Here is a 27236-nt window from a genome sequence, read left to right as displayed (position 1 = left end):
AACAAATAAATTGAAGGCAGAGGGTGTGTTTCTTGTTTTCAGTGGCGCCATCTATGACCAAGAATACAGTTTCAGTCACACACGTCACATCCAGTTTTTTGGGTGGACCCATTTATTTACCCATTCATTCATCCACAGCCCATAATTTTAACCTGAGACAGAGAACGATAAATCTCCAATTCAGTACTCCCAGAGGTATGATTTGTTATGAGAACATGGAAAACTTTGTGACCCGAATGATTTAACTAGCCCCAGTCACTATTTATTTGGTCAAACTCACGACCTCTTGGACATGGGCCCAGCGTCCTACCAAACAGGCTATTCCAGTCATTTGATTATGAATGATAAAAATATTTAGCTGTCTGGCTTTGTTTGAAGTAATAAAAAAATTTCATTAAGTCATGATTTGAATTTTACGATATCGCTGTAAAAAACATTTATCTTTCATAAGATGAACATTCCATAATATTGAATATTAAGAACTGCTGTCAATATTATCAACAAAAATGCATTTTACGAAATAAAAGGGGGAAATATGTGAACTCTCGTAAGGGAGTTTTTCACTTACTTGCATTATTAATTTTGAGTACTGAATTCAGAATTGCTCTCTATTCTCAAACGTATAAATGGATTAAGCCCGTTGTTTCTTAACGCTAAACGCTGCAAAGAGAAAAAAACTGGTAGTCTAAGTAAAAACTTACATTACATTTCATGTTTACCATAAAAATTGGTTTTAAATGATTTAGTTCCATAACAATACTTTTTAAAAGCATAACTCGAAACAAAACTAACACGTGGATTCAGATAACTTTAGAAATACTAATTTGGTCACGTAGTCCACCTATGATACAACGATCAAGCTGATCATTCAGATAAACTGTGATAACGAACAAAAAATATTTAAATATTACAGGACATGCAATAAACAAATTTTTCAATTAAAGCTATAAGCTAGGAAACATCACTTATGCTTTCTTTAAAATATTTGATAAAACTGAATCTTTGGCATATTATAAAACAGTGACTTCCTCTAAGCCAATGAGAAAATTCCATTTTTTAAATATCTCTGCATTGAAAATATAATTAAAAAATCAAAAATCGGTATTTGTTTACAATTTTATTCTTTTAGCTTTACGTAGAATGTCGTATTTTTTTAGCTTACTTTATAACGGAATTTTGGTATGCAGACGGACACGAATTCTTTATTTTGTTATACGTATAGATAAATGTTACAGAGAAAAAAATAACCTCTAAATTAATACTCAAAAATATATAAATAAGCAAAAGTTTAAAAATTAAAATATTTAGAGAAAGAAACTATATACAGTATAAAAATAATTTTAATTGATTGAATTTCTTTAATAAATACGAATTCTATCTATCAATGGTTAGAATTCAACTTCAATCAATAAATATGCTTAATAAAACATCAAAGATATCAGGTTTTGAATCTTGTATTGCTTCTAAAAATAGAAACTTCTACAGTTTATTGATTTGCTGTGGAAAAACACGAATTAAAAGTCTCCTAGCAGTTTGATGTTTCATTTCTATTTCACCTATCGTGGTCCAAATTCTCATCAAATAGAGCGGATGTAGAAAACATAAATAAAAAAACAGTTCCGTTCAAATTAAGTTTAGAGCTATTATCATAAGATGAAATAAATACGGAAATAGATTTACTATAATAAAATCCAATTTTAATAATGATAACAGAAAATTAATTTTCAATGTTATTTTTTCTAAAAAAAAGAATTATTACCATTTACTACCATAATTACCATTTGTGACACGCATGCCACGTGTTAACCTTCACTCAGGAGAAAAGGTTATTATGGTACTTAAGCATTATTCCGTCGACCATTTTCACCATCTCTGAAAACAAATCTGGAAATGGTTCAAATTTAAATATCTCATTTTCAGCATCTAATTTTTGCATTGAGTTACTTTTGTATTTTGTCTATTAATTTTTATAATCATTTAATGCATTAAAATAAATTTGAAAGATACCAAACTAACTCTGACACGATATTGGCGAAAATGGTCGGCTGTTTAATACGTAAGTACCGTTATTATTAGGGAGATTTCGTAAATTAGCGAATTGAATATTATTGACATCAAACATCTTCTAACTACATTTTCTAATTAAAAAGATGTTAATAATTTTAAAATATTAATAATAATAATAAAATATTAATAATATTAATAATAATACAATATTAATAATATTAATAATAATGCAATATTAATAATATTAATAATAATAAAATAATATTAATAATAATGCAATATTAATAATATTAATAATAATAAAATATTAATAATATTAATTAAAAAAATATTAATAATATTAAAAATAATAAAATATTAATAATATTAATAATTATAAAATATTAATAATATTAATAATTATAAAATATTAACAATATTAATAATAATAAAATATTAATAATTTATAATTTTAAAATTACGAAAATGCATCTACTTTATTATGGAACTAGGGCAATTAGACAACCATAATGTTAAACAAAAACCAATATTTTTTTTTATTAAACCAATTAATTGTAATATCACGCGATTTAATTCTGAATTTCATAAGTATATTGCTTTAAATTCGTATTCCATGTTTTTAGTTGGAAGGTAGACTTAAACAGAAAACAACATTTAACAGCTATAAACAAGAGTTGTAGTTATAGCCTTCTCTTTGTAATCACGCCAACGTAACGTAAACATAGGAAGCATCTAAAATAAAAGCAAGCACGTGCGCAGTTTCTTCAAATCTCACGTATGGGGGCGTAGGGAAGCTAACGTAAAAGTGCGAAATTTCCCTATTTACTTAGAATAAATAGTTTAAAAGCCAACTTGCCGTAATCGAGTGGTTGAAGTCGGAAGTAATTTGGATAGCAATTTCGCTTAGATATTGGAAGACAACTTCCTAAAAGTAATAAAACCTTACACTTTTAAGATAAATCTCTCGGATATTGCAGATGATATTATGTGCATAAAAAACGTTTTTTTTTTTACTGATAATTCCTGTCAATTGATCTAACTCGAAGTGCTCTTTATTTGGCTTAGAGGGTTACAGCATCCTATTATATGAATAAGGTAAATCAGAAATTAAACATGGGAATTTGATGTCAATATATTTTGTTTTATAACTGTCCCAATTTTTGAGTTTACAACTACTAATGCTCTAATTAATTACCTTGTAATTTTGAACCCAATCAAGAAGACTAGGGAACTCTTGGGCCAGTACAGGGAGAAATTTGCCTTCGGGAAGGACTTTTTGATGGAACTAACCCTCATTTGCGTTACATGGAGAGGAAAGCCATGGGATAGTTTACGTCAACACTGTGGTCGGTGCGAGCCGGGAGTGTAATTCATCTGGAACAGCCGTCGCTGGGATTCTTACTCGGCTCACCTCATTGGGAGGCGAGCGCTCGATTCCCTGAGCCACCATGACTCAATGGAAATACATACTGCTCTTAGTGTTTTCGTAAGTAGCCCATGGTGTTTAAAGTAGTACCCTTATAAAATAAAAATCATAGAATTAAAAAAAATGGCCAATGATACCATGAATGTTTATTTTGGCTTTGAATTTTGAGTTATAATTTTGAATTCAATTTAGAAATCATTGGAGCATTTGTGTCAATTATCTTTCGTTGCTAATCCGCATTTGAAATACGAAAACAAATTTTTGCTTTTTATACAATAAAAAAATCTGAAGCAAATACAATACATTGGAAATTGACTCTAGCCTATTATCAGTCTACAAGGAGAGTTATGTATTTTATGTTACTTTTGTGAAGAAAGCAGATAGAGAACATCAGCTGTGGGGGGGGGATTCGAACCTAGGTTATTTGTAAGAAAGTCGATAGCTAATTTCACAATTGCCATCTCTGCTAATTTACTGTTTTAAATTTTTTTCTTCTATTTATACGAAAATATCTAAATATGCAACATCCAAGTTTTAAACAACACAAAAATTAAACTTTAAGAGTTATGTACAAGCCGTACTATTACTATTTTAGTAAATCAATTCAAATTTCGTTCGTTTAAATTAAAAACCTAAAAGGGAGTACTTCACAAGATTTATTCTAAGCACACCTTTAACAAAAATAAACGTAACTTCAAATATTAAACAATGATTTTAGTTCATAATCTGTCTAAAAATTTAATTAAAAAAAGTTGTAAATTCTTCTTTAAAAAAATTGGAACATTAACTCATAATAGAAATAATTTAGGATGACAAGTCTGCTGTAAGAAAAACGTATTAGCAATACTGTGAAAATCTACAATAAGTTATTTTAAAAAATATTAAAATTTTAAATTAATTTAATGTCTTTCTTTGATACTTGCTATATTTTTATGTTTTAATTTTTGCTATGCTATAATTTTTTAGTTCCATAAATAATACGACAGACATAATAATAGCGGTCTAAACTTTAGTTATAATATGCTTAATAATTTTGAATTCATTTTCTCCATGGCTATTAACCAAAAACAGAAAATCTCACATTTAAGTATAAGGATTTAGAGATATTCCAAAAATAGAATACTAATTTTTTTTAAATAAATGAAGAAAAATTGAAATAGCAGACTAATCATAATTTAGAACATCTTACATTTTATACTTCCTTACATTGAACAACTTTATGTAAAAAATATATGCGTATATAAGATAACAAAAATATATTCAACTTCCATTTAGTTAGTAACATTTGAGTAAAACAAATTGAGAATTATATTTTGTTTTAAGCAATGCTTTTAACTATACAGAAAGAAAAAATTTCACATAAAAACACTCACACAAACTATACTGTTTAAGGTTTGTTACTATTCGGTTATGTAGTTTAAAAATATGTAAAATAACAATGTAAACAACGGTGTTAGATTTATTTTCAAAACTAAGTTTTAACAGCAAAATATAATAATTTAAAGATCATAATAGAAAAACAACTTTCTCTAAAAATAAACATTAACTTACTTTTTTAGGTCATATGTAACAATATGAGGTAATATTTGTTTTCATGAGTCACGTGGTTGCCTCCGTTTTTTACTCCACTGCTGTTTGTTCGATTCTATTTTAAACTCCTGCGATCAGGAAAATCATCCTGCAAAGTTATAGAAGAAAAAAGATCGCCAATCGTTCAGTTGCCATGGTTACTGTATCGGGACTTCACTACTATAGGGATTCCTCGCGTGTTTGTCAACATGTATTTTCGTAAAAGAACATTAAATGTTTGTACTAAATCAACAGCTCAAATATTAATTCTATTTCCTGACGAAGAGAACTTCGCTTCTTAGAAAGAAGGCAGAGATTATATCGACCTATTTCTGACGACGCTTCATTTCAGTGGCTGTAAATAGCACATTTGGCATCGCTTTTTGGCGAGTTTTCTCACAACTCGTGGAAACAGTGCCCATATTTCATAACACATAATGAATATCCTTCTCATTGTAGATAACTAAATTGCTTATTGATGATCAAAATTATTTTTCACTTATCGGACATTATTTCAGTAATGAGCTTATTGTGTTAAAATAAAAACTTGCTCTGAGATCACATATTTTGTATGGATAGTGTGCGCTAAAAAATAACTTAAATTTTCAATAATGTGTATGAAAATTTAATCGTATTGGGAATATGAAAGAGGCTCTGATAATGTAAAATTTAAAAAAAAATTTTTTTTTGTAAGATGCGTATTTAGAATGGAAAAATTATTAATTTCAGAAAAAAATATTAAAAATCGTTTTGATGAATTGCAATAAAAAAAACAAAATTATTTATTTTCCTTTTTCGTTTATTCATTTTTTTATGGTTCCTATTTATCAAGATTTTGAGATGAATCATGTCTCAAGCAAACACTAGGAGCTGCAGTGGTTTGATACAGTTTTAAATTCTATTTCGACATTTGTTCACTATTTGAGTTACTGAGTGAATAAATTTAAACTTTATTATTTTTATAGCGTCGAATCTTACACAAATTTTAAAAAAAATTTAATTAGTGTACTTGTTTTGTCCAATTGCTTATGAATAAAAATGTTTGAAATTCTAAAAAGTAAATTTCAAATTAAAACCCTGTTAATTCCATAAATGAAGATAATGAGTTGTCATTAGAAGAAAATAATAATTTCAACTACTAAAAATTGAGAACAATATTTCAAATGAGCAATAAACTTATGTTTTAGCTGGAAAATTATGTTTTTTTTCTTTTTTTTTTAATTTTTTGCTCAATCAAATTTTGAAAATGTTTTATGAATCAATCGAAATAATTATGAAAGTGAACTCAAACTTTCCAAATAGTATTTTTAGTATTTTTAGAAGCATTTTTACCAAATAGTATCAAAAACTGACTCTAATTTACTATATAGAATTCTTGGGTGAAATTAGTATTTCATTGATTTGATTGCAAATAATTTGAAGGAAAGAAATTGAAAAAATATACACTTAACAATTGCATTAAATCATATTTTTAATATTTTAAAAGTGAATAACTTTCAATCGGTTGCTTTTAAACATATTTAGAAAAAAATATATAAAATAAATTGTGCGACAGAATTGTTACTTAAATATATTTCAAATCAAAATAATAAACATAATCAAAATAATAATAAAAACAAGCTCTAACTTACCAGATAATATTTTTAGTAGTATTTTTACCAAATAGTATCTTTGAGTGAAATTAGTATAAGTACATACCTGCCAACTTTTAATCCTTTCCATTATAATTTTTCCCAGTGGTATTAAAATGGAATTAAAACTTCAATTTTAAGCAAACAAATACGTTGTATTTGAGAAAGCTTAAGTTGACAACCATGATAGTAACGCATATTAATATATGTGCTCAATTTTTGTAAGAATAGTGGTGATCAAAATCATTTAAAAATTAAAATTATAAAAGAAAAATAGTATATATTTACTACCACTTTAAATATCAAAATAAAATCTTCTGGAAGAGTTGGCAGGTATGTAAGTAATTTAATTGATTCGATAATAAATAATTTCGAAAAAAAAAATAGAAAAAATACTTAACGACTTAATATAGAAATTATATTAAGTCGTATTTTCAAAATTTTAAAAGTAAATAACTTTAAATGTTTTTCTTTTAAACATATTTAGAAAAAAATATATAAAATAAATTGTACTACAGAATTGTTATTTAAATGTATCTCAACCAAATAAGTCAGAAATTAAGTAAATGAAATAAATATTTTAATGACTTAAACATTTTATGATCTATAACAATATGTAATATGTAGAAAATAAAGAAGCTAGGCAATTGGTTTTAAAATTTTATTTATTTTGTTTTTTTTTTTTAATTTTTGGAACAAATTGCACAATGTTGAATATATTTAAAAATATATGAATGTACAGTATATTTTTTCTTGTAATTCTCTTCATTTTTCATTATTTCTTGTTGCTTTGTTCTCCTTATGGCAATGGCAAATCGCTGTTTTATTGTTCTCCTTATGGCAATGGCAAATCGTTGTTTTATTGTTCTCCTTATGGCAATGGCAATTCGTTGCTTTATTGCTTTTCTTGAAGTTTAACTAATAGGGTGGATAGAAGTAATCTTTTTTCTTCGATATTCAAAATTTCAAATTGATAAAAATTTGTCAATAAGCTTACATATTTAATAATTTTATATTTTTAAATATATAAATTAGAAACTTTCCTATTTTCTCTTGGAAATTTAGATTTATCTTTTTTAGATTATGCTACTCATATATGGATTTCGGGCAAGGGCGCCGGCAGAATAATATAAAAGGGGGTGCAACCCTCTAACAAACTACCCTTCCCCCTAAAAAAGTGAAAATATTCTGTTACATTTTGTTTTGTCATTACATATGCCTCCATCTGTTAATTTTTTTCATCTATTTCAATATCTTATGAATCCCTCGAATACATCGATTTAGTTATAGAGGCCACACCGTTTTATCCAGCTGTAGCGGGGAAGCAGGCCTAACTCTTCCAGCGACTACGTGCACTATTGAACGCACTTTTAGTACAATGCGACGCATCAAAATATGGAATCCGTCTACAATGTTTCACGAGAGATTAAGTAGTTTGTGCATGCTCAGTGTGCATAAGAAAAGATGACTCTGAATTCATTGAAAAAGTTATAAACAGATTTGGACAGCTAACAAGATGATTACAATTCTTGCTTGATTATACAATTTTTTAATTGTTATGTATCAATAGTTACTTAATTATTTGTTCTTGAATAAAAATATTTTTAATAAAAAAAATTTTATAACCAATTAATTGTTTAAAAAAAGCCAGGGGGGTGCAAGTGCACCCCCTTGCACCCCGCTGAGGGCGCCCTTGGCTATTAAGGGACATTATCGCGACTTCCTTCTTGCTTAGATGAGACAAGATATAAGTTATTCCTTGTAAATATATTGATGCATATAAATTTTAATATAAATTCTTTTCGTTGTTATGCTTAAATATCAAAGTGGCTTTGTTTCAGTAGGACACAATTTATACAATTCAGTGAACAACATAAAATTTATTTCATTAAGTTTAAAATTAATAGAAGTTCTAATTATATTTTTTATCATATTATAACGGAAATCTGATAAAAATCAGAAGTTGAGGAAAAATTATTAAATAGCGGAAAAGCAGAGGATTCTCATATTTGTAAATAATAGCAGCCACCAATGTTTTAAAAAAAATGACAATTTACAAATTGTGTTAAAAGTGNTTACAATTCTTGCTTGATTATACAATTTTTTAATTGTTATGTATCAATAATTACTTAATTATTTGTTCTTGAATAAAAATATTTTTAATAAAAAAAATTTTATAACCAAATTTTTTTTCTGTATCTCTTTAATTGTTTAAAAAAAGCCAGGGGGGTGCAAGTGCACCCCCTTGCACCCCGCTGCCGGCGCCCTTGATTCCGGGTAAGATTTAGAGTTTCATTTAGATTCCGGTGGACCTGAATGTAAAAATCTGAACACAATTTTTTAATTTTCAGTTGGTATTACCATCACATTTTTGAAGTTAAAAACTAAAGTTTGTTTTGTATCTATGCTTTTAAAAAATTGAAATTATGTTTCTGATACAAAATTAAACAACTAAAGCATCCTTTCAGGGAAACCTAAATGTTACATTTTGTACATAATTTCTTTACTTACAGTTCACATTTTAAACATTACATTTTTGAATTAAACAAATAATTTTTTTGTATCTATACTTTATTTTAAAAATTAAATTATATTTTTGTCACAAATAAAAAATTTTAATCTTCAGCATTATTCTAGGGGACTTAAATGTTATATTCTGCAAATAGTTTTTTAATGTTAGTTTTTCATTTTAAACTTTACATTGTTTGAATTTAAAAACTAAAATTTGTACTCTTTTGCTTTTAAATAAATAAAATTATGAATGCTTTTAAATAAATAAAAATATTTTTTTATGAAATGCTTTTAAAAAATAAAATTATGTTTTTGACGCAAAATTTAAAAAAATGAAACTTAATCATCAATTAAAGAAACCTAAATACTTCATATTTTGAGAAAAAAATGTAAATAAATGACCACAGTAAAAATTTACTATAGACTTACAATTTTGAAATTCGAAAAATAAGTTTTAATGCACCCTATTAACCAAATGGCAAGAAACTAAGCCTTTTCACACTCAAATTCTTTCATAATTATGTGGTGATTAGCTTTTCTTCTATCAGAACTTTTGCTACATGATTGAAAAGTAATATTACATTAGCTATGAAAAAATTAAAGCATTAAAATGAAATGAATATACATTGTGATTATAGATTAGTTTTGACTCTATAAAAGCCCTTTAAATACAGATTTGAGCTTATTAAACATGCGTCCATTATATATTTAAGACATACGCTCATCGGTGCCGTTGAAAAAAAAACCTAAAAATTAAACCCACCGTCACTCGTAAAAAGGTATAAAAGGTCAGCACATTTAGTACGCAACGCACTATGTTTTGAAAAAAAAACATCTCCTGTAACTTAAAAAGTAAGTAAAAAATTTAAAAAATAAAAGAAAGATTAGCCACGTATTGTAAATAATAAAGAAAAAACAATTAAAATAAAAATAAAAATATGGTCACTGAAGCCGACGTCTTCAGGGGGTACCAGCTCCGGAAGCCATGGAACAAAACCTTTTCTATTGAGAGAGCGGACAAATGTCAAAATTAGCTGTCTCAGTACCCCGAGGGTTTTGTAAAAGTCCAGGAAGAAATACAAGAAATACATAAAATCAAATCAGAAGAGAAATTTCAAACAAAATCTTGAGAATATAATACAAAAGTGAAAAAATAAAAACTCACAGACTCTGAAGACGTAGGCTTCGGTGGCCATATTTTTATTTTCATTTCCATAGCTTTTTTCCTTAATGCTTCAATTATTCTTCGTTTTGAAAATTCTGCTGGCTTTAAGCGCGTTTCTTTCAAAGAAAGTTCTGTTATTATAGAATTAAATATTTTGTATTCTTTTATCACGTATTGTAAGATTACACTAACCACGAAATTTTATGTAGGAAGTAGGTTGGATCCAAGGGTATCCAGTTAAACTTCCAACGAATTTTTGTTTTGGGGGGCACCAGATGGCGTTGTCAATCGAAACTGTGTGCAAACTTCTATTTAATATTTTTACTGACTGTCTGCCAAAAGTTTTTCCCAATGAAACATTGAATATTTTATGCTGATACAGCCCTAGTGTCTTAGTAGTAGCAGAGATACTACAAAATGTTATAGCTCATAAATGTATAAGTAGCAAAATATCCCAATCTCAGTGAAAATTTCATTAATTATCACTTTTATTCAGAAAAAATTCCAGATCAATACATTCTTATAGTCAAATAATATTTGCTCGTACTTTACTTATTATGGTACTCATGGATATCTTGCTGATGTTTAGTTATGAATAATCTGTCAATTTCCCACCATTATTATATTTTTAAGTACCGGAAGAAAATCATTTCGTTATCTAAATGCGACACTTGTAACAAGATAGTTAAACTATCTTCTTTTATGAAACATACTTCATTCTTTAGTGTTCTACCTAAGGTTGTTGGTTATTTCTGATAACGATGCAACAGAAGACAATTTCAATACGCAACTTAAGATATATCTATGAGAAATCTTTTTTTCTTCTCTTTTGTCCAAGACGGCGTAGAATAGCAGGGCTCGAAAAACTCAGAAATTTTACCCGTCCCCGAGAACAGCTTGTCCAACAATGTACCCGTCCTCCTATGAAACTAACCAGTAGCTTCTAAATAAATAAAATATAATTTTCTCCTATTTATTACAAACATTTATATAAATTGCACAATGAATTAGTAGTTACTAGGATTGCATTATACAGTAATAAAGGAAATACTAGGTTACTAATAGTAACCTAGTATTTCTTTTATGAAGTAATTTATTTCTTTTATGAAATAATTTAAATGACAAAGGTCAAGTTATCTGGAATGTCAATTTATCCGAGGGTAGGTATTGCGTTTTTTAATTGAATCAAATATGACGTTTGCCAGTTCCACAATCAAGCCAATGATTTACAGAGGTTTCTGCACAGAAATCTGAAAGAGGTTTTCCATTTAGGTAGATGCTCATAAAGGCGTTTAACGCTTCTTGTTTATCAGTTCCGCCATGCGCTGTATGTTGCTGCATGTGGGTCATTTTGCTGCATAAGGTCTTTATAAACAGCTTGGGTTCAGAGGGCTGAAGTTTTCTAGTGTTTAACGATGTTATGTATCTTAAATTTTAATGACACCCATTCTTGAAAGAAAAAAAAATTTATCTACTCCTTCAAAAAAGATTGCAAGATAACAAAAATTGAAAATGTATCATGAACATTAACGGGAAAATGGCCGTCCGCGCGGACGTTCGAGAAATTTGTTGCCCGATGGGAGTTTTTGACAGCCGAGGACGGGCCGACGGGTGGTTTTTCGAGCCCTGTAGAATAGACACCCTGAATCTAACAGAGTCAGAGAGTAACGACACGATAGAAGAATGAAATCGGAATTCAATTGTCATTTGACAATTTTTCTCAGATATCACATTGGATCCTTTCAAATATTCCATGAGCTTCTAAGGGGTTTTTAGGATTTACTCCTCTATGATGATACAGGAAGAACAGGAGTACGAGCAATGCTTATTCAAAACAAGAAGGGGGATTTAGGATTTGCTCCTCTTTTAAGACAAGAAAGAAGCAGGAGTATGATCAATGCTTATTCAAAACACGAAGGGGGATTTAGGATTTGCTCTTCTTTCAAGACAGGGAAGAAGCAGGAGTATGAGCAATGCTTATTCAAAACATGAAGGGTGATTTAGGATTTGCTCCTCCTTCAAGACAAGGAAAAAACAGTAGTACGAGCAATGCTTATTCAAAACACGAAGGGGGATTCAGGATTTGCTCCTCTTTCAAGACAAGGAAGAAGTATAAGCAATGTGTTAAAATCCCCTTATTTTCAGAATTTTTTTTTAAAGACAATGAAAAATGTTGCGAAAAAATTATAAAAAAATTACACTTTAAAAATTTTAAGTTTGAAGTAAAAGTTAAGTAAGTATGAAATAGTTGTAAAAAAATTCTTTAAGGAGTTTGAATAGTCAAGAGTTATTGATCTAGGAAAGAAAAACACGAAATATTTCTAAAGAATATTCTACTCAAAATTTAATAAAATGAATTGAAACATAATTGTTGTTTTATGCAAAGTTAAGTCATATTTTAGTTGAATATTATTCCTAGTTTTTGATTATTACTGTAGAAGTCAAAGTTAGAGCAACAAATAAGAGGGGGGTTACGACTTTCTTACATAAGCTTGGGAGGAGATTTGTGATTTGCTTGCTTTTGGAGAAAAGGGAGGACAGGTTCTAAATTGTTAAAAATATGCTAACGTTACGTTTGAAAGACCCTTTTCTTACTCTGCATTAAAATCATGTTAACAATATCGAGCCACGTTTTATTTTCTTATCAGCCTAATGACACACAATCTCCACTAATCTTGCGGAAATTATTTATTCTTTGATTCAACTATGAATATAAAAAAAAGACTTTTTTTTTCTTCTAAAATTAACTTTATAACAAGACAGAAAACGTTTTATCACCAAAAAAAAAAAAACTTTTATTTCCTATATAATTGCATAAATAACTGAATATAAATGAGAATAGCTATCATAGTTTTTAAATACAAATTATTTTTACAAAATATATGGTTATTTGGCTTTATTTTTGTGTAAATAAAAGGTACTTAAACAAAATTGGAAGTTGAAAATTAGAGTTAGATGATTAAGTTGGAAAGTAAGAAAGGAGAAAGCCTACCAATAATTTCGAGATTCTGCTTGATTAAAATTACATTTCCGATTTCTCCACGTTAAGTAAACGAGGAAATCTTTCTTTCGTTTATCTTTGGTAAATTTTGATTCTCTCTATCAGAGTGTTACCCGTTAACTCTCTAACTATGTTAGATATAGGGTCTCTAGTATAGATTAAATCAGTCAAGTGACCTGTGTTTCTCTTAATATTTCAGTCTATTTGGTATTATTGGTAAGAGAAATCAAATGAAACTATTGATAGTTTTACTTACCATCTAAAATGTGCTGCTTCTTCAAATGTGTCAGGTACTGTGCAGTTATTTGTTTCTGGTAATAACAGTATTAAGAGGCCTCCAATAACTGCCAAAATTCCATATATTATCTGTGGCACTACTGGATGAGTAGCATTACCCTATTCAACAAACATACGAAATTTAGGGAAAATTGCGCATTTGTTTTGTCAATAAGTGCATGATTTTATTTTTTCTTACATATATTCGAATATTACTTAGCTGTTAGATATGATAGTATATTTTAAGTGGATATTTTCCCTAGTTAATAATGTAATTAAATTTAGTTGTTGTATGTTTATGGGTACATTTATATCAATTTAATAATGAAAAACACTTTTGCACAGTTGACGTTAAATATAAAACCAGAAATATATATTCCTTATAAGTGGTCTCATGATAATAAATAAATACACTAATATTAAGAACTATGAAAGAAAATAGCGTGTTGTGGTGTATTAAGGATCTGAGGATATATGTTATCTTTAACACTTATACACAAGTTTTTTTTCTTAATTTCTCAGTCAAATTTTTGGACATAACTTTTTTATTTCACTTTAAACTAAACTTAAATTTCTCATCGTTAAATAAACTAATAATGTATTTCAACTAAATCTTTTTAAAGTATTATTTAAAAGTTTGTAACATTTAAAATTATTAAAAAATTCCAAAAATAAAGGTTAATATTTATGATATTAGCTCTTCAGTTTTCGAACCAACTCTTAAGCAAAGGACACACTTTAAAACCAGATAGAAATATTGAACCAGAAAGTTTACATTTACTTTAAGTGAGTTGGTCTAATAAAAAAAGATTAATACCAATAAGAACAATTATGATAGAAAATAATTTAGTTATTGTGATGCATTAACGATCTAATAATACATATATATCTTTAACACGCATTCATATAGTGTTGTTAACTTTTGGGATATTCTTTCTGTTCCAATTCACTGAAGTATAGCCCAACAATTTTTTACTTCTCTCTATACTTAACTATATGCTATGGTTGGCATAAATTCATGATGTATTTTATTAAAATGTTAACCTATTATAATACATTTCTTAATAATTAATATTATCTTCACTATCTGCTCACCAGTTCTCTGACAAAGGGGGCTAAAATCGAACCAATTCTTGCACAAAAAGATGCTGAAGAAATTCCCACATTTCTTACTACTGTTGGTAGTATTTCCGCCGTATAAATGTAAATGATTCCAAAAGCGCAAGTGATGCAAAATTTTCCCAACATCGAGATGCAAAAGCTGATCCACAACATATCTGCAAAATAAAAAAATATTTTTTTAAACAAGAAATTAGATCCTAATAATATGTCCTAAAATAAGAAAAAACATAACGGTTTGATAAGTTGGACAGTTAAAAAGGATTTTAGTTCTTTTCAGTGCTTAATTTATCATCACGACTGAAAGATCCGGGGCTAAAACCCCCGTAAATGTTGCAAACAAAATTTTTTTCTTTTCCTATTAAAATAAGTTTAAAAATGTTTAAATAAATATGAGCTTAAATTTATTTATGTATAACAATACTCTTATGTTATACATAAATTAAAAGCATTTTGCAGACTGGGTAAATGAGTACAGTTATATCAAGTATGGAGAAGACACAAGTATGAGGATTACAAAACAACCCACTGTAATCTAATGTTTTGACGAACTACTTGGTAAACCTGTCAAAGGAGCCCCAAGGTCATTAGATGTCGTTAAAACAGCTATTTCTGACTCTATATTAATGTTATATTGGATAGTAATTATTCGAAGCATAAAATTAGCTCACAGTTAAGTTAAATAAACTTCACAGTTTAAGGGCAATAATAATCAAATCATGAACAGGAAGTTCATAATAGGCAAGCACTCCTAGTGGTATATTGTGACATTTCCGGCCACAGGTTGCTATACAATTCTAGATCCTCGTGACGTATTTTACCTCCTGACCTAGTATGTACCCTACATGAACCAGATGTACTTATAGTTCAAAATTACTTCCAGTAGGGCTGCTGAAAGCTCTGTGCTTTTGGATTTTAAAATTACACGATCTGCCGCAATTTGAATCTATGAATGACATTTCGATGTCATATGCTAAAAAAGTTCTCATATCTTCAAGAGTAGTATGCGGTTTCTTAATTAATTGCAATTATTGTAAAGATTGGGTCATTTTTTTTGAATGCATAATAAATTTGAATTCTAATAGGCTTTGTTTTATTTTGACACAGATCTCTAAAAAATATTTCATGGCTTCAATTTTTAAAAAATTGCCAATCAGTTTATATTTTATTTTCATTATGTTTCAAATAAGTTAGAAAATCCGGTATGAAATCAAAATTCTTTGCAAATGTTCATCATTCCCTTATTAGGCACTTTTAGATATCGAAATGTTTATCTATAATTATAATTATTTATTCTAGTCTGCCAAGATTTTTTCTTCATATTTAATATGAAAAATCTTAGGGAATAATAAAATTCAATAGATTAAAAAAATTCCCTTAAATTTTTATTTTTAATGACGAATTTAATGCCTCTTGTTCTTCCATATTTTTAGAAAAAAATCAGGTGAGAAATCAAGTTTTAACGAAAATAGTGAATAATGGTTTAAGTATAGCATGATTTTCCAAGAATTAATAATTAAGTTATAAGTCAAAAAACATTTCAAGAATTGCACAAAGGCTAAATCCACTTGTTCATTTTTCAAAACTGGCAAAAGAATAATATTTATACATAAAATTTGACTGAATAATAAATTAAAATAGATCGAAATATATTCTAAAATGTGTGCATGGATTAAATTGTATGGGTTATATGTTGTTGTTGCTGATTCTCCACGGTTTAAAGGATTGTCTTCAACTAAGCAGTTCATCACAATTACTGGGTTAATGTAAACATAATCTCAGGAGAGGTCGAAGTATTCTAAAATGTATTTGACAAAGCTTGATAGTCAAAGAACAAATAATTAGATCATGATCTATTAGTCTATAATTATTAGTTCTTTTACCACTTGCACACTGGTGCAAGGGCTAAAAGTTTTCCTACCTCCATATAACGAGGAACATTGGATGAGCCAGCTAGCATCTATAACACTGCCAAGAAGCTTCCATTACATATGAGAGTTGAGTCCCGGATTTGAATTGCATGTTAAATAATATGGCCTATGGTATGGACTTCACATTAAATTTCGTAGATTTATAATGCTGCTAACTTGGCTTTCTGAACAACAATTTTTTAAACACACAAAATAAATTCCAAGAAACGTAAGTATAGTAAAACCTTAGGAGGTAAGTACTTCAGAAAATAGGACACACTAAGTAAAGGTCAAGAAATGTAATAGTGTTGCCAGATTGAATTGGATACATCAGAAGACAAGATGTGGAAATAAGTTTAAAAATAATAGCATGCAACTAGGAATAGGGCACATAAGAAGATTAAACATACTACGAGGGTTGCTAATTATATTTCTGACCTTGGCAACAGTAAGTGTTGCTAGGCGACCGCAGACGATTTTAATCGAAAGTTTGATATTTTTAAACATAAATTCAGCAGACGATTTACCATTATAGCTTCATTTGTGTTGTTGACAGTAAATTGAAAAGTTCTTCTCTTTCAAAAAATGGAATTGAATCGTGAACATTTTCGTGCCATTATTTTTCATAACTTTCGACGTGGATTGTCAAGACAAGAGTGCTTCGATGAACTTAATTCTTTATTCAGCGATAAAGCGCCATCCTACAGCACTGTAAAAAATTGGTATAACGAATTTAATCGTGGTCGATGTTCGATCCAGGACGAATCCCGTGCAGGTCGTCCAAAATCCGTTGTTGTGCCAGAAAAGATCGATGCTGTGCGTGAACTGATAAAGCAAGATCGTCATGTGACATACCGTGAGATAGAGGCGTCTTTGGACATTAGTATGACTAGCATCAATAAAATATTGCATGAACATTTGAGCGTAAAAAAAATTTGTTCGCGTTGGATCCCGCATAATCTGACAAACGCTCAAAAAAAGGCTCGTGTCGATTGGTGCAAGGAAATGTTGGAAAAATACGTTCAAGGTACATCAAAGGCTGTGTATAACATCTACACAGGTGACGAATCATGGATCTATGCATATGAGCCGGAAACAAAACAGCAATCAACTGTATGGGTCTTCCAAGACGAGGCAAAACCAACAAAAGTTGTTCGAGGAAGAAGCACATCGAAACAAATGATTGCCTGTTTCTTCGGCATTAACGGTCATGTGGCAACAGTGGCGTTAGAGCAACGCAGGACGGTCAATTCTGAATGGTACACGACCATTTGTTTGCCAGAAGTCATCGGAGAAATTCGAAAAAAGCAGAAGAACAGGCGAATCATTCTTCATCATGACAATGCGAGCTCTCACACATCGACTCAAACAAAGGCATTTCTGACGGAGCGAAAGATCGAACTGATGGGTCATCCGCCGTACAGCCCTGATTTGGCACCCAATGACTTCTTCTTATTCCCACACATCAAAAATAAATTACGTGGACAACGATTTTCGACCCCCGAAGAAGCGGTTGATGCATTCAAAACGCATGTTTTGGAGTTACCTCAATCGGACTGGAAAAAGTGCTTTGAAAATTGGTTCAAACACATGCAAAAGTGTATTGATCATCATGAAGAATATTTTGAAAAACAATAAAACCAATATCGATCCCACATATTTGTTTTTTCATTATTAGGCCAGAAATATAAATAGCAACCCTCGTAAATAAAGTTCAAAGTTATAACTATTATAACAGAATGAAGCATCAGATCAGAAGGCACATTAAATTGAGCTCAAGAATAATAACTAGTATGATTACCAGAAGGAATTGGATACATCAGAAGACAAGCAACACCACCGATTATTAGGAATGCTGATAAAGGATTTCTTCTCCCATAGAATTTAATAATAAATATGGAGATGAGATAGCCTGGGATTTCAACTGCACCAGATGCGGCAAAGTTTATAAATGGATCTCCAGCCAACTCATTTGTATTGTATGTTAGACCATAATATACAAATCCTAGTACACACCTATGAAGAAAAAGGGTAAATACATTGTAAGACCACAAATAGTTTCTCAGCTGATTAAAATATACGCATAATACATGTAATTTTTTTCTAATAAAGAGCACGTATATATATTTTATGGGTATATTTAATCAAGTTTTATGTATAAATTTAGAGTTAATTAAAGTGAATAAATAATAGTTAAAAAAATATGGTATATATAAGTAGCATATGATAACACTATCACATGTGAATGTTTTAGGAAGTCACTTAGCTCATTGAAGCTATGTATATATTTTAGGCAAGAGGGCTAAGTTATCGTTCTCACGACTGCCTGAAAGGTAGTACAACTACCAGTACGGACACCACAATATTTCCTCCTTTTCTCATAATATATGAAGAATTGTCATTCCACGAACTCTTCAATTGGTGTCCTAGGACTTTTGAAACATGGAACTTTCTCATGGAGTCATTGACGATACTACAAAACTTCATCCATCGCCATCCGAGGTAAACTCAAATATTTCTCTTCTCTCATGATAGATGGCACCTCTGTATTAACTAATACTCTTTCCCACGGTACATTTCATTTTATAACAGGCATTGAACAGTTTACGGCCATCGATGCTTAACTCAGTTGCCTTGCAATTTTGAATCCAATCCAGAAGACAATGGAACTCCTGGATCAAGCACTGGGACAAACTAGTGACTTTTTGATAGGACTAACTCACATTTGAGTTACATGGGGAGGAAAAGCACGAAAACCCGTCACGGACATGAGGATTCTAACCCGTGATCCGTCTACCACTGAGGATAGTTTGTGTCGGCACTCTGGTCGGAGAGAGTAGAATTGTTATCGATCAGTCAACGCTGAGATTCAAACCTGGTTCACCTCAATTGGGAGGCGAGTGTCCTATCTACTGAGCCACGATGAAACAAAACTCAGCTGCATTTCAGATTTCTCATTCACACTCTCCCACAACCAGTTTTTTCACTTTGGCTCCCTCCTTGCACGCGACTCAATGGCACAGGTTCTTGATCACAAACTCCGAGGTTTTTTTTACTTTCCTCTAAGTTCTAAACGTTACGCTACTTGGAAAGATCTTCCAAGATATGAGATCTTTGAAGACTTTGCTGATTCATGCCGTTTAGAATGTATCAAGAAGGAAAACCCACAACGTTTGTGTTTAAGAACTTGTTCAATATGGCTGCATGCATGACACAGGCAATTTGAAAAAGTTGATTGAGGCTGGATTAATGTAAGGTACCAGACCTGCACTGAGATGCACTGCCGACATCACAACATGGCCAAAACAACCAATTCAATCAATAAACATCGCTTACTGAAGAAAGATTACCTTGATTAAAGTCTTATGTAGCTAATTTCCTTGATGCTGGTTATATTCTATAGCCAAAAGGGCTAGACGGTCATTCTCACTCTCAGAGTGGACACCATAATATTTCCAGCAATTCTTACTTAGTACATGAGGATTTTCCATTTCTCGCTGTCCTCATTTATATACATTTTTATCTTTACAAATTGCTCAAACTTTTAATCACCTTTTACATTATCTAAATTTTTATACAAATTTAAAATAACGCCGATTTTATTATAAAATGTTGTTTAGTTCGACATATAATTTAAAAATAAAGTATAAAATGTATTCAGTTATATTTTTATTTTGGTTTTCTTTTTTTCATATTTTTTTACATTTTTATTTTTTGAACGCTAGGGAACATTCTTTTTCGATAAAAGTTTCAAATATAGAAAAAAATTTATTATATGTAATTTACTTACCATATATAAAACAAATTTAACACGTTTTTCCACACACCATGAGTTTTTAGTAAACCTAGAAAATTATCACTTTGCTTTTTCTCGTTTTCCTAAAATTAAACAATTATACATTTTAATACCTCCCAGGAAAAATAAAGTATAGGAAAAAGTTATAAGAAATTTTAATGGAAATTTTTATGAAGTTAATATTCTCGTACTATTAAATAAAACTTTTTTTATGTATAAAACATGTAAAAAGCATTTACTTTGAAATTAAAATAATAAGATAATTTTTTTATCCGTCAGAGATTATATTATGTTCTTTTTAAGCATTTATTATAAAAAGAAGTTCTTACCTTATTTTTGTTGAGAATTATTTCTTTAATATTTTCTCTTAAATTGATCCTGTCAACAACAGATGTTTTGCGATCTTTAGTCAAAACATTTTCAACTTCTTTAATCCTTCCATGAGCCACCAGCCATCGTGGAGATTCTGAAAGCAACCTGTTATTTAAAAAAGATTATTATTAATTTTGAATTTGAAAAAATTATTAACTCATTTTCATATTCCACCTGTTGAGGATCTAATTTTCTGAATATTAAGCTTCTGTTCACATACGAGTTATTTTTAAACTGATTTTTTTATTCATAAGGCAGGACGTTAGGACCCACGAGGAAAGCATCATTTCATAAATTCTTGTTTGAATGTGTCTGGTACACCTACGTTTATATTTACAAAACTATATGATGGGACTAGGACTGGGCGATGTCAAGATTTTGGCATCGTGACGTATCGTCACGCTAATATCGTGATATTTTTATGCATCGCTATGTTTCGGTTCATTAATGTTTTATATTTAGTACTGAGTAAATTCGCTATCAGTAAGTTACATTTTCTTATAATTATTTCTCAATATTTAAAGATGTGGATGCCTGAAAAAATATCGATTAAAAAAATTAAACCTACTGGATTGAGTGTAAGTAAATCAACAAGAGTTGCACACACACAATTAAAAGAAAACCCTTCCATAACTAAAAGATTCAACAACGCTTCGATTCTGAATCACATTCGGATTCATCATGTTAGCAAAACGATGAGTCCCGATGTGAAAAAGACGGGGAAAGATGACGAGCATCGCCACAGTTAACACTACACCAGTGGTTCCCAACCTGGGAGCGATAGAGCTTCTCAAGGGGGCGATCAGGGGGCGACGAGTACTCAAAAGATAAAAATTGCTAATAATATTAATAATAAAAGCTATTTGAGATTGAAATTGAAAATATATATGAAACCTATGGTTCTGGTGTAGACAAAGAATTATGATAGTTAAAAATTAAAAAAAATTCAAGTGCAGGATCGTTTTCGTCATACGTTTTGGTATCGCAGGCGGAAATCTGATAAGTCGCTCTGTTCCTCTAAGCAATAATACTGTTTCCAGGCGTATTGATGAGATGGCCGCCGACGTTGAATCAAAAGAAGTTAAATTTGCGTTGCAGATTGATGAATCAACTGTGATAGATAACAAAGCTGTTTTAGCTTACGTGAGATTCACAAATGAGAGTAAGGAGATTAACGAGGAAAGGTTGTTTACAAGAACTTTGAACACAGATACAAAAGGATCGTCGATTTTTAAATTGGTCAAAGAGTATTTTGAGGTAAAAGAAATTCCCCTCACAAATGTAAGTGCTTGTGCAACAGATAGTGCTCCAATCATGTCTGGTTGTCATACTGGGTTTCTGGGTCACCTTAAAAAAGAAGTACCGGAAGTTATCTCACCATTCATTATGTCATTCATCGTCAACTTTTGGCTGCGAAAAATTGGTTATTTCTGGCATCAATAAAATAAAAGCTAATTCTCCTAATAAAAGCTAATTCTCCTAATATAATTGTTCCGAGAACTTCGACATGAAAATGATGAAGATTTCGAATTCCTGCTCCGACATGTAGCTGTGAGATGGCTTTTGAAAGGAAACTGAGCAGCTTCTTCGAATTGCTGAATTCGGTTACTGAGTTTCTCGACACCACTGATCCTGTTGTAAGTGAGGGTTTGAAGCAACGCAAGTTGGAAACTGCGTACCTCACTCATAGTTTCGAAAAAATGAAGGAAATCAACGTAAAACTTCAAGGAAATAAAATGAACATTATCAAGGCTAAGGGAATCATATCTTTATTCATCGCCAAGTTTGATATCTACAACTCAAACATTGGTCGCAAAGAGCTAATGCAATTTCCAACTCTTAAAAAGTGTTCAATGGCAGATATCGAGATTCTCGAAAATAAAATCTTGATTTTTACTGATCACCTTGATCAGTTATGGAATCAAGAATTAAAGATTTGATGAAATTAGAAATTCAATTTTCAATCGAAATTCGATTTTCAATCCTTTCTCTTTTGAAGTTGTGAATAAGCTCACTTCCTCTTTGTAGACTTAGTTTTTAGATTTGAAGTATGACTGTGAGGCCAAAGTCGTCTTTAAAAAATACGGTAACGAGTTAGCTTGGGTAAAGCATATGGACACTTATCCACAATTGTGGAAGCAAACTGAGCCGCTTCTCATCTCGTTCCCGTCAACATATTTAGTGGAGAGAGGATTTAGTTCTGTCTTCCAGCTGCTCATAAAGCAAAGAGATAGGTTGGGCATTTGCTTCAAAGGAGACTCGCGTATAAATCTGACGAGCATAAAACCTGACATTCAAGATTTAACTTGAAATACACCAAGCACAGGGCAGTCATTGAAGTGGTAAAAATGTACTTTCACCCTCTTCATTTTTTTTTCTCAAATTTTAGTTGTTAACGTTTTAAATTTTTCTTGATTACATTAAAATATGAGCTTAAAAAAATGTACTTTTGTTTTGATTATTCTGTTTTAAATATCATATCTTTTTGAAAAAAAAAGATGTACAATTTTTTTTTAATTAATAAAAATGACAGGATAAATGTGCCTCCTTATTTGCATTACAATTTAAATTGAAATCAAATAACATAGCATATTTTCAGTGTTTGGTTGCTCACAAGCAACAATGAATGGTTTTTTGAGCAAAAAGAGAAAGGGGCCATATATGTGTCAGAGAGGGGCGATGGTCCACAAAAGGTTGGGAACCACTGCACTACACTCATACGGAAGAAAATCTACTACTATCGGGAACAATGCTCAACATCGAGCTTGTAGACATCGATGTCAACGATACATCTCGAAATATCGTACACATCCTTAGTAAATCACAATTTCCGATGCTTTGAAAAATTGCCAATCCAAACATCGGATCAGCGATGATTGCATGGAATCGATATTTTCCGATGCATCAATTTATCGCCCAGTCTAAGATGGGACAAAACCCTATTTTTCAAGTTTTAATTTGAAATGAGAACAAAATGAACGCAGCTTCATAACTTTAAGAAACAGTATTTACTGTCAATTTAGCCGTGATTGTTCATTGGTTAAAGACACGAAATCGTCATTGTGAAGCACCGAAGTTTAATCTCCGATGACTTCTTAAGGCCCACACAGCTTCAAATCTATGGGTACCAGCTTGTCTGAGAAATACAGGTGACCGTTGCGCGATGCTTCCCACATTGTTACCATCGTGTTATTGGTTAAGAGGTTTGGAAGACAACGCCTTCATGACCCTTCTGGCCCACAACGGGCTGTATAGAAAATTATTTATTTACTCTCAATGCAGCAGCTTTAAAAATCCAAAACTGATATATTATGACCAACACTCTTTAATATTAACTACCAATAAGTATTATTACACTCATGCATATCGCTAGAGATGTTAATATGGCCAGAGACTTCATCTACTAGTCTACTAGTATGACTAGGACCTTTATTCATGTTAAATCATGTCGAAACCAATGCCGACACTAACTTCATTATTTTAAATACTGATCTACCTCCAACTCATTAGCCTGCCTCAGAACAGCTTTTAATTTTTCACTGTTCTGGTCTTTAGATTTCCAGTTCTTAATTTTTGTTCTTTTCGGCCAATATCCTCCAACCATCTTTTTCTACGTAGGATAGAATTACGAAATTTTGAATCGAAGATCTTTTTCATAGCTTTATCACTAATCTGCTGAGCACAGCCACTTTAATCTCCTTATTTTCAAATCGGTGACAACATCAAGGTAAATATACTTTTCAGTAATTTTCGAATGGTTTTTAATTCTCCAGACACCCTTATCATTGGCAGTTTCAAAATATACCTTTCCGCCCCAGTTTTAATAAAAGATCAGATTAACCCCAAATTAAAGTTCTAAAAAACTAGTGAAAATGTAAAACTTCAGAATAAATAGATTACTTCGCCTCTTAAGCATGTTAAATAAAAACAGGTTAATGATTTTTATAATTTTAGAAAAAAAGAAGTGGACGACATTAACGTCTTTCGTTTAAGTTTAAATTATACGAAACACATTTTTTTAATTATCTATTAAAATATTACTATTCTTACCAGAAAGTGAATAGTAGAAAAGCACTCGGTAACGAAATAGTCAATTGAATCCAAAACCAATCTCGAAGAATCCAGGCAATTAAAGGCAAACTCATAAACCCCAAACACCAGCCGAGCTCAACACTCAAACCATATACTGATCTGTGACTTGGAGAAGCAACTTCCATCACTGAAAGATACAAGAACAAAAACAATGTTATTTATTGCTTTTATGACTTTTTAACTTTCTATTAAAATGAATTTAATTCGTTTTAATTCAGTTTAAGGGGTCCAAAAGGTTTTTATTAACAAAACTTTCAATTTCTTTGGAAGGAAAAATCTATGTTATGACCTGTTTGATTCTGAGCAATTTCACACCAAAATTATAGGATAATACTTAAAAAATTTACTAAGATACAGCAAAGATATTGAAACATACTGAATAAATCAGAAACTGAACTGAAATCCGTTCAGAAAATAACAATTTTATTTTTGAAACTGGAATTATCTACAAATTCAAGTATTTCATTTAAAGTTATTTATTCAGTTTTGTATTGATTTTGCTTTTGTAAATTCAAATTTTTTTTAAATTGCACGCAAGATTTCTTAACTTCTAATAAACCTATTTAGTTAAAACTTATTACTTAGTCTGAATATAACACGTTGTTCAAATTCATACTAGCACTTGATTATCTATATATAAAGTTTGTTGTTTGATATAGTTTGTTGTTACGTCCGTGTGTCTTTAATATAGCTTAAGAACTGTTTGTTCAATCATCTTGAAATTTGGTCAGTGGCTGCAAGTTAGCTCCTATTCCCAAAATTTGTTCGAATTTTTCAGTTAGTTCATTAAGTAGAGCCATATGAAAAATGGGATTTTTTTGTATTGGCTCTATTGATAAAAAAGAGACTGTTGCAGCCTATTTTTTCTCTTTTAAATATTTTAAAGATTACATCAGTAATAGTTGCTAGCTTATAGCTCTCATTAAAAAATTTTCACTTTTAAGCTTTAATGAAAATTGAATTATAAAAGTTTTTGCATTATTTAAAAATAAGTACTAGCATTTAAATAATATCTGTGCCCATGTAAGACTCCTATAAAAATTTAATAATCCAAAGTTAAGTTTCAGATAAGTTATAGAGGGTTTTAAAACATTGTACATTAATGCTTTCTCCGTGAAATCAAAATGACCTAGATCCCTCAAATCATTAAAATAGGGTATGCAGAAACTTACCCTATTTTTAAAAATATTTTATAAGTTTCAATTAGCATATTTCACATTTAATTATCGTCTCAAATGTCACTTTTTTGACTGATTATTCTAAATTTCCCGCTGAACGATTTAATTAATTCATTATGATTTACTGTCGCTATTATTATTAATACAAAAATTAGAATTGCATTATTGTGTATTTAACAATTCACAGTTATAAATTCCATAATTACCTCAGATTATTTAATATTTCATAAATATCGCAGACTTTTTGATATTTCAAAACTATCGCAGACTATTTCATACTTCATAAATATCATATATTTAATAATTATCATGCACGTAATTCAAGTAGTAATCTTTCTAAATTTCCCTTTTAAACCTACGACGGGTTGCAGTTAGCCACATACGCATAACAGATCCCATTCAATTAATGAGGTCATTTTATACCTCTTATGTGGTTTCAGGAGAAGGTACACAAACACGCATGGACACGCATCTGCTCATTAATGCTAGCTACTAAACTAAACTCACACTGGCACGACAGCCCATAGAGAGCCAAGGCCTACTGTGCCCATCTCAGTTTTCTTGACCTTGAGCTTTGAGGTGCTAGAACAGATGTTCCGGTTTGGTGATCAGTCGAACTCGGAACCCCCAGTGTTTAGTCCCCAAGCATGCTTGGTATTCACTTTATCGACCCACTGAAGGGATGAAAAGCTGAGTCCATCTTTCTCGATCCGAGGATCGAACCCAGGACCTGTGGCACGAGAGTGTGAAGCGCTACCACTCAGCCACCGGTCGTAATGGTAGCTACTTGCTAAAAAAAAATTTTTGATATTCGACAGCACTTGATGTTTAGTTATCATAGTCTGAAAAATGATAAAATATTATGTGCTTGTAAAAATACTCACATAAAACAAAAGCAGAGTTGAAAGCACCCGAAGCACCAACAGCAATAAAAAATCTTGTTATGGAAAACATGAGAAACGATGTGGAGAAGGCACATATGACAGATGATAAAAGAGCAAGGATGTTGCAACCTACAATTACAGGCTTCCTGCCATACCTGTCAAAACAAAATAAATTTCTTTTTAAACATTTTCTTGTGACAAATATAATATTCAGAAAATACTTAAACTTCCCGGAACAGATTTTCACTTACAAGAAAACTAAGCACCTGTAAAATTCCTATCACATAAAAATTAAGTTC

At 30.5% G+C, this 27236-nt stretch overlaps 2 protein-coding genes across 3 annotated transcripts in view; both read right to left on the bottom strand.

Moving 5' to 3' along the window:
• LOC107449791 (organic cation transporter protein) overlaps positions 1–5356 on the bottom strand; it is a 35542-nt gene extending 30186 nt beyond the window's left edge. The window contains exons 1-2 of one of the 2 annotated variants that reach the window (XM_043042902.2): positions 4985–5345; positions 569–660 (exon numbers count right to left, since the gene is read on the bottom strand). The gene's annotated coding sequence lies outside the window, so the exon portion shown is untranslated. Of the gene's footprint in view, positions 1–568; positions 661–4984 lie in introns of both variants that reach the window. The other variant, XM_016065449.3, reaches the window with a different exon arrangement.
• Positions 5357–8711: 3355 nt separating this feature from the next.
• Positions 8712–27236, bottom strand: part of LOC107449793 (organic cation transporter protein) — a 38552-nt gene continuing 20027 nt past the window's right edge. The window contains exons 5-12 of the mRNA XM_043042903.2: positions 26938–27092; positions 24834–25002; positions 20741–20888; positions 20406–20494; positions 18417–18631; positions 14682–14863; positions 13567–13706; positions 8712–9700 (exon numbers count right to left, since the gene is read on the bottom strand). Coding sequence (XP_042898837.1) covers positions 9631–9700; positions 13567–13706; positions 14682–14863; positions 18417–18631; positions 20406–20494; positions 20741–20888; positions 24834–25002; positions 26938–27092 — 1168 coding nt within the window. The 3' untranslated portion in view covers positions 8712–9630. The remainder of the gene's footprint in view (positions 9701–13566; positions 13707–14681; positions 14864–18416; positions 18632–20405; positions 20495–20740; positions 20889–24833; positions 25003–26937; positions 27093–27236) is intronic.

Source organism: Parasteatoda tepidariorum, chromosome 9, assembly GCF_043381705.1.
Source record: "Parasteatoda tepidariorum isolate YZ-2023 chromosome 9, CAS_Ptep_4.0, whole genome shotgun sequence".
Taxonomy (NCBI): Eukaryota; Metazoa; Arthropoda; class Arachnida; order Araneae; family Theridiidae; genus Parasteatoda; species Parasteatoda tepidariorum.
This window is presented reverse-complemented; position numbering and strand designations above follow the sequence as displayed.